This window comes from Ornithorhynchus anatinus, chromosome 1 (assembly GCF_004115215.2).
Source record: "Ornithorhynchus anatinus isolate Pmale09 chromosome 1, mOrnAna1.pri.v4, whole genome shotgun sequence".
Classification (NCBI taxonomy): Eukaryota; Metazoa; Chordata; class Mammalia; order Monotremata; family Ornithorhynchidae; genus Ornithorhynchus; species Ornithorhynchus anatinus.
Window position 1 is genome coordinate 21,553,276 of NC_041728.1, and position 13,796 is coordinate 21,567,071.

General features: G+C 43.4%; 1 protein-coding gene across 1 annotated transcript in view; it reads left to right on the forward strand.

Annotated features, from left to right (window-relative positions):
- OCLN (occludin) overlaps positions 1-13,796 on the forward strand; it is a 33,687-nt gene that overhangs the window by 5,238 nt on the left and 14,653 nt on the right. The window contains exons 2-4 of the mRNA XM_029068136.1: positions 2,189-2,304; positions 2,872-3,556; positions 5,042-5,203. Of these exons, the coding sequence (XP_028923969.1) occupies positions 2,255-2,304; positions 2,872-3,556; positions 5,042-5,203 (897 nt within the window). The 5' untranslated portion in view covers positions 2,189-2,254. The remainder of the gene's footprint in view (positions 1-2,188; positions 2,305-2,871; positions 3,557-5,041; positions 5,204-13,796) is intronic.

Genomic DNA, 13,796 nt, shown 5'->3' on the forward strand with positions numbered 1-13,796 from the left:
CACATTTACCCAGTCACTTCTTATCCTCTCATCTCTTTCCCTCAGCTCCTCCTACTCTTTTCTGTCATCTATTATCTCCCAGTTTATTCCTCCTGGGATAATGCTGCACAGTGACTTCTCTCCAGCCCCGGGGTGGGGGAGGGAGGGAGGATAATGACAGTCCTGGAAGGTGAGTAATCAATCAGTCAATAGTATTTACTGAGCTTCGGCTTTATTAAGCACTCAGGAGAGTACAATAGAGAGAAAAGACAGGATCCCCGCCCTCAAGGAGCTTACAATCAAATGGTGATATTTAGTACTTCAAGTTCATTCATTCATTCAATCGTATTTATTGAGCGCTTACTGAATGCAGAGCACTGTACTAAACACTTGGTATAAATAGTCGATCTGAATCTCGAGGAGCTGAAATCCTGCCCCTCCTTTGGCGTTTATCATCGACCTTGTCTTTTCTGTGTTTGCTTCATCTTTCCTTCTGGTGTCTACCACCAATCCTCCCCCACTTCCCAGGTTTATTTTTAGATTGTGAGTTCCTTGGGGCTCTCATCACATGCTTCCCCATCACTTGTAGTGTTTTGCACTTAGTACTGAGTAAATACTATTATTCCCACAACTACTTGTCCCTGGGACTGGAGCGTTTGTGTGGAGTGGTAGACACCAGAAGGAAAGATGAAGCAAACAAAGACAAGGTCGATGATAAACACGAAAGGAGTGGCAGGATTTCAGCTTCTCAAGATTCAGACCAGCTATGTATATGTGAAGTACTAAAAACCACTATTTCATTATGAGCTCCTTCACAGCAGGGATCCTCTCTTCTCCCTCCATTGTACTCTCCCAAATGCTTGAAGTTCCCAAACTAAGCCCCCCTTTTCCTCAGCTCCCCCTCCCTTCCCCATCACCTCGACTCGCTCCCTTTTCTCTCCCCTGCTTTTCCACAGCACTTATGTATATATATCTACATCTGTAATTCTATTTATATTGATGCTTGTTCACTTGTTTTGATGTCTGTCTCCCCCCTTCTAGACTGTAAACCTGGTGTGGGCAGGGATTGTCTCCCTTTATTGCTGAATTGCATTTTCCAAGGGCTTAGTACAGTGCTCTGCACACAGTAAGCACTCAGTAAATACGATTGAATGAATGAATGCTATTGATTGATTGCTCCCCTCCTGAACTGTCATTATCCATCCATGTCCCTCCCTCCCGCCCTCCCCACCCCAGGCTGGAGAGAAGCCATTCTTGTAGCATTATCCCATACAGGAGTAAATTGGGAGGTAATAGGTGAGAGAGAAGAGTAGGAGGAGCAGAGGGTAAGAGATAAAGAGTATAAAAAATGACTAGAAGTGATTGGGTAAGTGTTCTGAACCAGGACACTAGTTAACTTAATATTGCTACTTCAAAAACCACAAAATCTTTATTAGTTGGAACTTAAACTAACACCTTTCAGTTGGAAGCAAACACTCCCCCAAGAACAATGTTCTAGGCATTGGTTTATTCTAATGGATAAAACACTCCCAGGAGGGTCAGCCCAATTGTGATCCTCTTGGGACCAAGACCTGATGCAGTCCCTGAGGTCCCTATCTACTTGGGATTTATATTTATTTATAGTAATGTTTGTCTCTCCTTCTGGGCAGTAAGCCCAGAATGTGTCTGTCATATTGTTGTGATGTACTCTCCCAAGCGCTTAGTGTAGTAACCTGCACACACAGTATGTGCTCATTAAATACAGTTGATTGATTAGATGGGTTGAGTTGACCAGGGGTGGGAGTGGGGGGCTGGGTGTCCTGATTTGTGTGGCTAGAGCGGGTGATGATGGAGTAGAAACTCAGAATCAATCGATGTCTTTTTGCCTGGCGGGCAGATATTTAAACATGTCACAAAGATTTAAAAAATGGCTTTGCAATCCCCACATCCTGTCATGCTTGCAGGAAATAAGTAGCAAACCAGTATTGAAAAGCATTTTGTCATGGAGATGAAGAAATAATCTTAGAGTAAAATTGATTAAAGTGAATGAGAGCCGTGAGGATTTTTTTTTGACAGCCTCCTAAATTACCTAAATATCAAAGGATATTCGGTTATTTGCCATGTACTTCATTGATTTCTCCTAGTGGGTGTTAATTGAATTTAGTTGTTGAATGGGAGAGTGGACATTTTCATCCAAGCACTGAACTGAATTGCCTTTTTTCCTGCTTAGGCTGCCCAGTTTGGACGCTGAAACACATTGTACATCTCGAAGTTCAGCTAGCCACTCAAATCAGCAATGTCTTCCAGACCATTTGAAAGTCCTCCACCATACCGGCCTGATGAATTGTAAGTACTGATAATGACAGTTTCCTTAATAATTAAGTGCAAGTACTGTGTGTGCATTCCGTATCTGTGATGAAGTTTGTAACCTAACACCTCATTTTTATAGCTGGCAATAGTTGATAGAGCTCCTTGCTATGTTAAACTTTCCTGCTGAGTGAAATAAACAGTGAAAGGGCACCTGAGGGTTGAGAAATGTGGATATGACAGCGTCCTTTATTACTACATCGGCTATCAAAGGTTGATGTGAATTTACTTGCTAACCTCATCATAAGTTTGAATTTAATGGAAATCATTACAATTCAGTACAAATTATACCATTGGAGGGATGAATTGCCTTCTTTCTAGCCCAAATTGACGTCCCTTCAGTATGGCTTAGGTACATGAAAATGTTTAAAATCATCACACCCTCCCCACCAGCTCACTTTCCTGTTGACTAGTGTAGCCCTAAAGATAATTTCAGATAGATTCAGTTGTGTTCTGAAGAATAGTAATTATGGTCTTTATCCAAATTCTTTTTGTACAAGTTTGTTTATATTATTTAAGTCACAATTATTATCCTTTTCCTTGCAGCAAACCATCCCACTATGCACCGAGCAACGATTTATACGGCGGCGAGATGCACGTCCGGCCAATACTTTCCCAACCAGCCTACTCTTATTACCCGGAGGATGAGATTCTTCATTTTTACAAATGGAGTTCCCCTCCAGGAGTGATCAGGATTTTGACTGTGCTCATCATTGTGATGTGTGTGGCCATCTTTGCTTGTGTGACCTCCACGCTAGCCTGGGACAGAGGCTATGGAAACTCATTGATGGGCGGGAGTATGGGCTACCCCTTATATGGGGGCAGCGGTTTTGGAGGATTTGGTGGGAGTTATGGCAGTGGCTATGGGTACGGCTACGGTTATGGCGGAAGTTATACTGACCCCAGAGCGGCCAAAGGCTTCTTGCTTGCAATGGCTGCCTTTTCTTTTATTGCTGCATTGGTGATATTCATTACCAGTGTTATAAAATCAGGAATGTCCAAAACAAGAAGGTATTACTTGATTGTGATCATAGTCAGTGCTATCCTGGGGATTATGGTATTTATTGCTACCATCGTCTACATAATGGGAGTTAATCCAACCGCACAAGCTTCTGGGTCTATGTACTCCAATCAAATCTATGCTCTCTGCAACCAGTTTTATACACCTACAACCTCTGGACTCTATGTGGATCAGTATCTTTATCATTACTGTGTGGTGGACCCCCAAGAGGTATGGATTTTTTTTCTTTAATGGTATTTGTTAAGTGCTTACTATGTGCCAGGCACTGTTCTAAACCCTGGGGTAAATGCAAGCTAATCAGCTTGGACACAGTCCCTGTCCCACATAAGATTCACAGTCGTAATCCCCATTTTATGGAAGAGGTAACTGAAGCATGGAGAAGTTAAAGTGACTTGTCCAAAGACGCATAGCAGACAGATGATAGAGCTGGGATTAGAACCCAGGTCCTTCTGACTCTCAAGCCTGTGCTCTTTCCCCTAGGCCATGCTGTTTCTCTGATTCATATAGGCATCTTTTTGCCTTCCTTCAGTCCATCATTGGTATTTATTGAGTGCTTACTATGTGTAGAGCACTGTACTAAGCACTTGGGAGAGTGCAGTACAACAGAATTAGCAGACATGGAGACAAGCAGCGAGCTTACAGTCTAGAGGAGCTTTCAGTCTAGATAATCAGATAATCAGAAATCCTAATTAATCAGTGGTATTTGAGTGCTTACTGGGTATAGTGCACTGTACTAAGTGCTTGGGAGAGTACAGCAGAGTTGGTAGACACATTCCCTGCTCACAGCAAGCTTACAGTGTAATGTGTAATGTTACGTAATGTATGTCTAATATAATACATGCAAACTTTTTGGTTGATTTTGCATTTGAATATTTTAATCTTTTCTGGACTCAAGACGTTATCACCACTCCTTTCTCCTGAGTAACTCACTTATGTGATTTTCATTAGACCTTTCCCTGCGGATATGATTGATTGAGAGAATTCATTTACTACTTAACCAAGGTTTATGTGAAATGGAATTGTAGATCTGTTTAGTATTCAGAGCAGTGCGAACTAATAAACTCTTCAGCTTGGAATTAACATAGATTCCAGGGTACAGGTGCTGTTTTCCTAGACAAAATTCCACAGGAAGTGAGTCAGAATAAATCTTCAGGTCCTTGTAGCTTTATTAATAGCCACCCACCCTCTGGTGAGACTGGGGGAGTAGAAAGAAAGCTAAATTTGATTTCTTTTCAAAAAACAAAACACTGTGTACTGTCTAGGAGAAGGATGGGCTGGTAAATTTTGGGCAAATACTTTTTTTGCTGTTGAACTACTTTGCAAGACTACTTTCAAATTCAGGAAATCGGTAGTTAAGACTTAAACGAGGCTGTACTAGGGACCGTAGCTTTAAATATGACCTCACTCCCCTTTCTCCCCACCCCTCAGGAGAGAGGTTTTTGTTTTTAAATCCCATTCAAGGGAAAAGCTTTGTTTTAATACTGAAGAGGCTATATTTAGTCTTTTGTGTTATGAATAAATTTCTTTTGTCTCCCACTTTCCTATTAAATTGATCTTAGGAAGGAAATTCTTACTACCGATCTGCTAGAGAGCCTAACTGAGAATCTTCTTGGGAAAGGAGAATCTGGTGAAAAATGAACCATCCGAATTTGAGCAGGCTACCTAATTCTTACTTTTAACTTTCACCCTTTTTAGGCCATTGCCATTGTATTGGGGTTCCTCATTATTGTGGCTTTTGCCCTAATGATATTCTTTGCGGTAAAAACCCGGAGTAAGATGGATAAATATGACAAGTCAAACATCCTGTGGGACAAGGAAAAAGTTTATGACGAACAACCACCTAATGTGGAAGAATGGGTAAGTGAACAACTTGGTTAAACTGGGTGTTCTGCAGGTGGGGCAGATTCCTTGAGCTACTCTTGGCCGCTGGACAGAGCTTCCAGGGCTGAAGCTTCTGGGGATTTGGGATGTTCTGTCTTGTCAACACTAGGTGGTGAATCGGGGGCTGATAGCCAAGCTGCTGATTTTTGCTATAGAAACATCTTACATTAGAAACACTTACCTCAGGAGGCCGGGCGTCTGGTTTTCTGCTGAACTGTCTGTCAGGTTCCGAGTGCTTATATTTCAGGGTTTTTTGTTGTTTTTTTGTGTTTTGGGGGGTCTTTTTGTTTGTTGTTTTTTGTTTTAATTTTCGTCACCCAGCCTTCCTCTGCCTTGGTTATTTTAGTGCTGCCATAGAACAGCTACACCAAACTTCACATTGATCCGTGGGGGGAACATGAAGGAAGGCTCTGGAGCAAGTGGGGCTTTCATGGGTCCCTCTTTAGTAACACTTTAGAGAAGCAGCGTGGCTCAGTGGAAAAAGCCCGGGCTTGGGAGTCAGAGGTCATGGGTTCGAATTCTGGCTCTGCCACTTGTCAGCTGTGTGACTTTGGGCAAGGCACTTAACTTCTCTTTGCCTCAGTTACCTCACCTGTAAAATGGGGATTAACTGTGAGCCTCATGTGGGACAACCTGATTATCCTGTATCTACCCTCAGCGCTTAGAACAGTGCTCTGCACATAGTAAGCGCTTAACAAATACCAACATTATTATTATTTAGGATCACATCAGTTTAGGGGTTTTCTGGAAAGAGGTGCCCATGATAACATCACGTTACTCTACATGAGCTATCCTGAGCCTGTCCTTGCCTGGTTTACAGGAAGGCAATCAATGTGTTAGACCCTGTGGTCACCCCAAAGCCACCAGGCAAAGGACCCAAAAGATTCTGGGAGTCTGACCCTCCAGTTTTCTCTGCCCCAAGCTACTGTTGTTTGTTTTTCCCTTGGAGTTGTTTTATGAGAACTGGATGCTCTTACCTTTTACCATTAAAAAAAAAAATACATTATTTTAGAAGGTTAGTGGGATAAAGGCAAATCATCAGGGAGTATAGAAACGCTGAATTAAAATTACTTCTGAAGAGGGAAATAACAGCAAATAACCAGGGAGTATAGAAACGCTGAATTAAAATTACTTTTAAAGAGGAAAATAACAGGGTGCTCTTCCCATTGGGTGAGGCAGACAGCTTATTTAAAATTTGGCTTGCTGCTTTTCCTAACACATGATGTATCTATTCCATGTCGCTAGTCCAAGCTCTGTGGAGGTGTTTTGGAAGGGCGGCAGTGTGTGAAACATGTTAAGTACAGAGGGGCTCATGTCTCACTGCAAAAAAATATATGTAGGGAACAGAGGAGGAAGCCACTGTCGTTCCCTCAGGATGAATAAGGAGTGAGATTCGAGGCTAAAGGCTGGGCAAGTGGGAGGAAAAACCAGGCTGGATGGCTGGCTGGCTAGATACTGTTCCTTCTCCCTGATACTTTTGCAAGGCCATTGTAAACTCGGATTGAGAGTTGAATTGACTTTCTAAGGATTCTGGTGAAGACCCTCGTTCATTCAGTCATTCATTCAATCGTATTTATTAAGCACCTTCTGTGTGCAGAGCACTGTACTAAGCGCTTGGGAAAGAACAATCCAACAATAAACAGTGAGAATCCCTGCCCACAATGAGCTCACAGTCTAGAGGGGGGGAGACATACATCAATATAAGTAAAATGACACATATATATAAGTGCTTGGGGCTGGGAGGGGGGAGAAGAGCAAAGGGAGCAAGTCAGGGTGACACAGAAGGGAGTGGGCGATGAGGAAAAGTGAGGCTTAGTCTGGGAAGGCCTCTTGGAGGAGATATGCCTTCAATAAGACTTTCAAGTGGGGGAGAGTAATTGTCTGGAGGATTTGAGAAGGGAGGGCATTCCAGGCCAGAGGCAGGATGAGGGCCAGAGGTCGGCAGTGAGCCAGGCGAGATCGAAGCAGAGTGAGAAAGTTAGCAGCGAAAGTATGTGGACTGGGTTGTAGAAGGAGAGAAGTGAGGTGAGATAGGAGGGGGCAAGGTGATGGAGTGCTTTAAAGCCCATGGTGACGAGTTTTTGTTGGATACGGAGTTGGATGGTCAACCACTGGAGATTTTTGAGGAGGGGAATGAAATGTCCTGAATGTTTTTGTAGAAAGATAATCTGGGCAATGGTGTGAAGTATGGACTGTAGTGGGGAGAGACAGGAGGTTGGGAGGTCAGCAAGGGGGTTGAGGAAGATAATCTAGATGGGATAGGATGAGTGGTTGTGTAATGTGGTAGCAGTTTTGGACAGGAGGTTGGGAGGTCAGCAAGGAGGCTGATAAAGTAATCTGGATGGGATAGGATGAGTGGTTGTGTTAATGTGGTAGCAGTTTTGGATGGAGACGAAAGGGCGGACTTTAGCCATGTTGTGAAGTTGGGGCCGACAGGATTTGGGGATGAATCGAATGTGTGGGGCGAATGAGAGAGAGGAGTCTAAGATAACGCCAAGGTTACGGGCTTGTGAGACGGGAAGGATGGTGGTGCCGTCTGCAGTGATGGGAAAGTCAGGAGGGGAGAGGACATGGTTTGGGTGGGAAGATAAGGAGCTCTGTTTTGGACATGTTAAGTTTGAGGTGATGGGAAGACATCCAAGTAGAAATGTCTTGAAGGCAGGAGGAGGAGACCTTAGCCTGGAGAAGGGGAGAGAGATCAGGGGAGGAGATGTAGATTCTTCTAACCCTTGGCAGTAATAGGATGGAGGTTCATAAAGTGTCAGAATTGTGTTTCTACGTGTGTGACTGGCACCTCTTTATATCCCAAGGCATTTAGGAAACATTGGTCATTATGCCACTTTTTTTGACCCCGTGATGATGTGGCTTCTGGAGTTTGGTACTTTATTATGTCCCCCTTTTTCTCCCACCCTGGACTCTCATAACTGATGGGTAGCTTTCATTGTTTCATAGGGAAACATCTGAGGGGAAGCCGGTGGCTGAAGATTTCTTTTGGCTTTTGTCCAAGGCAAGGTCACATGTAGGCGGAATAGGACAGTCCATTGTGAGCTGTTGCAACTGATCATATGAAGTCAATGTTTCGGTGTAGGTTTCTGGGTGTGTTAGTTTTTACTGACTCGGATTTGTTTACTTATGGTTTTAAGCTTGGAAGTAAAGGAACCTGTGGGAGACCTGGGCCAACTGAACAGCTCAAGACTCCTACTGACCTTTGGGCTCTTATCAGAGCTGACTGTCATAGGGGTTTATCAATCGTGAGTGTTGTAAGTTTCGAATGAAAGATGCCAGAGGTTACTCCTGAAGATGACGGTGCTGATGGTCATTCTTTCATTGCTAAAATTCTCGGCCAAATCCCAGGAACCCAAATACGAACAAATTGTGCAATGCTGAGTTGTTTTCAGTGAGACACAAGCTATGATACATTTTTTTTTCTTTTCCCCTGAAGTTAAATTTTTAAAAAAAGAATCCAGTCTTGAATGTTAATGGCAGAGTTTTTGTTCAATCGCTCTTGATTTCACAATAATAATGATGGTATTTGTTAAGCGTTTACTCAGTGTCAAGCACTGTTTTGAGCACTGGGGTAGATGCAAAGTAATCAGGTTATCCACTAGGTCACTCTGCTTCTCTAATATTTTGATTTGCTATATTGATTTTTCAATTTCTAGAAATTCATTGTTCTAAAAATCATTTAGGGCAAACTTGGACCATTTCTAGCCCTTCAGTGATGTGCGCTTAGTGGACCAAATGGGGTTTCTATTTTGTAGATGCTCATCCCACACACCCCCTACCCCGCCATGAAGTCGGCCCTTCTCTCCTCTCCTTCCAACGAGCTCAGTGCTGGGACCCTGGAGGGCTGTTTAAATCTGGCCAGTTATAGTTTGGGTTTGGAATAGGCAGGGGGCTCTTTTGGCCATTGGCAGGGACTGCTCTGACAGGCCCCGTACACTTTCTTGCCCCTTCAGTAAAACCTCTCATGGCAAGCCTCAAATTGTTTTTTGGTCTCACCTTCCCTGCTTTCATAACCATGCCCACTCTGGGACTCCCTCCCTTCTGAAATCTGACAGATCTCAGTTCTTCATACAGTCAATCAAAGAGGTACTTACTGAGTGATTATTGTGGTCAGAGCTCTGTACTAAGCGTTTGAGAGAGTACACTACAACAGAGTTCATAGACAAATTCCCTACCCATAGTGAGCTCATAGTCCGGGGGCTGTAGCTCTTCCCACATTCAGGGCTCTTCTCAAAGCCCACCTCCTCCAGCAAGCCTTCCCGATTGGTTCCCAGTACCCCAAGTAGTACAACCCACCAGCAATCTCCTACAGTTATGCATTGATTTATGCCCATCCACAGCACTTTTTTATGTTATCCAATTGTATATTCATTTCTTTATTAATCCATTTGTAAATATTTTTTTCCATCTTACCCAATGAGAACGTATCGCTTTTCCATTTCGCTCTTGCCAAGTGCTTAATACAGCGCATTGCACACAGAGGGTATTCACTAAATGTGATTACTACTGTTGGTATGGGCTTTCCTAGCAAAAATTATGGTTTTGTATTTAGTGTACTCAATGCTTACTTAGCATTCTTCCCCTCCTTAGCTTAGTATTTGGCAGAAATTCTACAGGACCTCTGAGTTCTTCCAGGCATCAGAACTTAAATGTACTGACTTACATTTAGAGAAATTGTGTATTTGGGCTTGTAAAATTTTAGTTTCAGCTACTTTGGAATGTAAACCTTTTTCTTGTTTCCTGTATTTTTATGATGTACTAGTTTTTGAGAAACACTTTGGCGGGAGGAGGGGTGGAGGGAGAAGAGCAAGAAAACCAAAGGTGACAAAGCCCCAAATGTCAATTGTATCCCACAGGGATTACCAGAAAGGCAACATCTAAAATGTGAACCACCTAGGTTCTCTGGGGGGTGTAGTAAATAGTCCAAATAAAAGTAGTTAAACATGTTCATCCTGTCTGAAGGTAGGTGGCAGTTGGCCAGTCTGATTTCTACATTGTGAACACAGTAACCGACTCCTGCAGACAGTTCTTAATCTGCTGCTGTTAGCAGTGAATAGCATTTACCTGCCTGCCGAGCCCAGCATTCCCGACCGCTTGGATGGGAAAGTGGTTGGAAATTAGCTGTGTGATTCATAGCTGTGGTACCTTGGATTTTCTGTGGCTAATGAGTTTGAAATGGGAAAAATAAGAGCCCCAAATTTGCCCTTCTGTAAAATTAATTTCAGTTTTGAAGAATTTGATTTTTTTGGGTCAATTTCTCCCTTCCTCATCCATTATAAAGTAGAGTTTAGACAGTCTGCTTTCTCAGACTATTTTCCAGGCATATTCTATAATTTTTAAATTAAAATATTACTGTGCCAAAGCCCTGTCTCTTCTGTGAGCCCCCCAAGGGACAGGAACCGTATCTAATTCCCACCTGTGAATTCTTTCCCAGTGCTTAGTATAATGCTCTGCACTCAAACACGTAATACTCTTTGTACTCCTCAAGACGGGGGAAGTATTCAGTGCTAGATATCTGATGGCAGTCAGATGGCTTTGGGTTTTGCGATTAGCTCCAGTGGCTGCCTCAATAGAAAAATAGTCTCTTGCAGCTCAGTGGTGCATTAAGGCATGTTATTAGTCTCTGGAGATGAGAACTCCACATTTGATCCGCTCACAAATGGAGAATTTGGAGGTTGCCTCCTAGCTGGATACAGCTCTTTGGTCTAAAAGGTTGTCCACTGAGCAGCAATGAAAATTAGGAGAGTGGGAGGACAGGAAGTGAAGTTGTTGGCCCCGAAGAATTTAATGATGACAAATAGATGGTTGTGAAGGCAGGCTACTGTGGGCACTGCCTTCATTTTCCAACACCAACTAAAATGGCTTTATGAACCTTGTTGAAAGGAATGCTGTCTGAACTGGGAAGAGAGGTGCTCTCAAAAGCTGTAGATCCACTACAGCTGAAGGGTCAGACTTTCACTCCATCAATGGTAGAGTGTCTTCAGAGTGCTAAGCACTATATTAAGCACTAAAAATACATCGCAGGTAAGGATATGTTCCCTTGCCCTCAAGAAGTGTGCAACCTAATCACCTACAGGGGAGACAGACAAAAATCACCTACAAACAGTGGGACAGGATGAACAAGGGTATAGGAGGAAGGAGGACAAATGTATCAGATGAAATCACTGAATAAATAGTTGAATGTGTACAAAAATAATGTACATAAGTGCTTGGAATTGGAGTAAAGTAAGTAAAGTAAAATATCAGGGGTATGTGTTGGGATGGCTGGAGTGCCATAAATTTATCAGGGAAGACACCCTGGAGATATGTTGTATGGGCTGATACAAGTAGGGTGGAAACTATAGTAACTAGAAGTAGCTTGGCACTCCAGGACCTCCACTTGTCTGCTGTGTGACCTTAGGTGAATCACTTCACTTCTATGTGCCTCAGTTACCTCATCTGTAAATTGGGGATTAAGACTGGGAGTCCCACTTGGGACAGGGACTGCGGCTAACCTGATTAGCTGGTATCTAATCCAGTGCTTAGTGTGGTGCCTGGCACATAGTAAGCACTTAACATATACCAAAGAAAAAGCCTAGAATGCAGTAAAAATGTTGCTTTAGGGGTGGGTGAGTGACTTTCAGTTTGTGGTGGTCAGGTTTAGGAGTAAGTAAAAGACTTCCGGAGCATTCCCACCTTCACGGTCCCATTCAATTCAGTAGTGCTGTCTATTGAACAGTCAGTGGGTACTGGACAGAGTCCCAGGGACCTTGTGGAATGCCACTGGACAAGATGTCGTGGTTCCTGCCCACGTGACACGTACCGTGTATTGGAGGAGAGCTGAACAGGCATATACAACCTGCAGTTAGACAAAGATCACAAGTGGCAAAGCTATGGACTGCAAATACAGAAGTGAAAATAAGACCAGCATATCCTTGGTGCGTAGGGCAGAGTAAGTGCTTGGGGAACTGGAGGGCCTGGACTACTGAGGAGAGGAGGCTTTTTGGCACAGACCAGAGGTGGGGCCTCAAGGAGGAAGAATCTGAAGGAAAGCCAAATAGCTGTTTGCCGACTCTGGCTTAGGAGAGCATCATCTGTGTCGGGGTAAAATTCCTGAAGAACTGGAAGAACCGGTTGGTGGTACCACTTACTGTTCCAAAAACAAGTGCTGCAAGGACAGGGCAGGCAAATTTGCAGATCGTAAACCTGGAGATGAATCTTTGAGATTAAAGTAATGTTTCTTTCTGGCAGACTGTAAATTACCCCATATTAATGGGCAAATTAACAACTCTGCTTTCCTTTTGACAATACAGTGCCCTCCCCTCCCCACCTCCCCAACACCTTCAGGCCTGAACAAAGACAACAGTAGCAGTTCTGCAAGGAGAAAGTTTTCCTCCCACACAGGCACAGTTAATAGAGGATGGAGTTTTTCTAACAATCAGTTATTTATTGAGCGCTTACTAAATGCAGAGCACTGTACTAAGTGCTTGGGGAAGCACAGGTCAAAAGAGTTGGTAGACACAATCCTTGCCCAAAACGAGTTTACAGTCTAGAGGGGGAGATGCTCAAAATACATTGCAGAGTTTAAGGATACGTAAATAAGTGTGAGGCTGAGGGAGAGATTAATATCAAATGCTTAACAGGTACAAATCGTAGTGCATAGGTGATTCAGAGAGGAAGGCAGGTAGGGATAATAAGGGCTTAATCAGGGAAGGCCTCTTGGAGATGATGTGATTTTAGAAGGACTTTGAAGGAGGGAGAGGGGTTGTCCATCAGATATGAAGGGAGACCAGAGGGAGGATGTGGGCAAGGGGTTGGGAGTGAGAAAGTAATTGAGGTGAAGAGAGTAGATTGGCATTAGAGGAGCAAGGTGTGTAAACTGGGTTATAGTAGGAAATCAGAGAGGTATGGTAGGAGAGAGTTCAATCATATTTATTGAGCGCTTTCTGTGTGCAAAGCACTGTACTAAGCGCTTGGGAGAGTACCATATAACATCAAACACATTCCCTGCCCACAAGGAGCTCGCAGTCTAGATGGGGAGAATGAGGTGATTGTTTTAAAGCCAATGGTAAGGAGTTTCTCTTTGCAGAGGTGGATTGGCAACCATTGGAAGTTTTTGAGGAGTGGAGAGATGTGGACTGATTTTTAAAAAATGATCCAGGCAGCAGAGTGAACTAAGGATTGGAGAGGGAAGATACAGGAGGCAGGGAGGTTAGTGAATGATGCAGTTTTAAGGCAGGATGTGTGATAAATGCTTTGACCAGCATGGTAGCTATTTAGATGGAGTGGGAGAGGTGTATTCCAGAGATGTTGTGAAGGTAGCACCGGCAGGATTTGGTAATGGAATGAATATGTGGGTTGAGTGAGAGAGTTGAGTCGAGGATAACCCCCAGGTTTCTGGCTTGTGAGATGGGCAGGGTGGTTGTGTTGTCTGAAGTGATGTGAAAGACAGGATAGGTTTTGGGTGAAAAGATGAGGAGTTCTGTTTTGGATATGTTAAACTTCAGGCATTAGCCAGACATCCAGTAGAGATGTCCTTGAGGTGGGAGGAAATGTGAGACTGCAGAGAAGGAGAGAAGTGAGG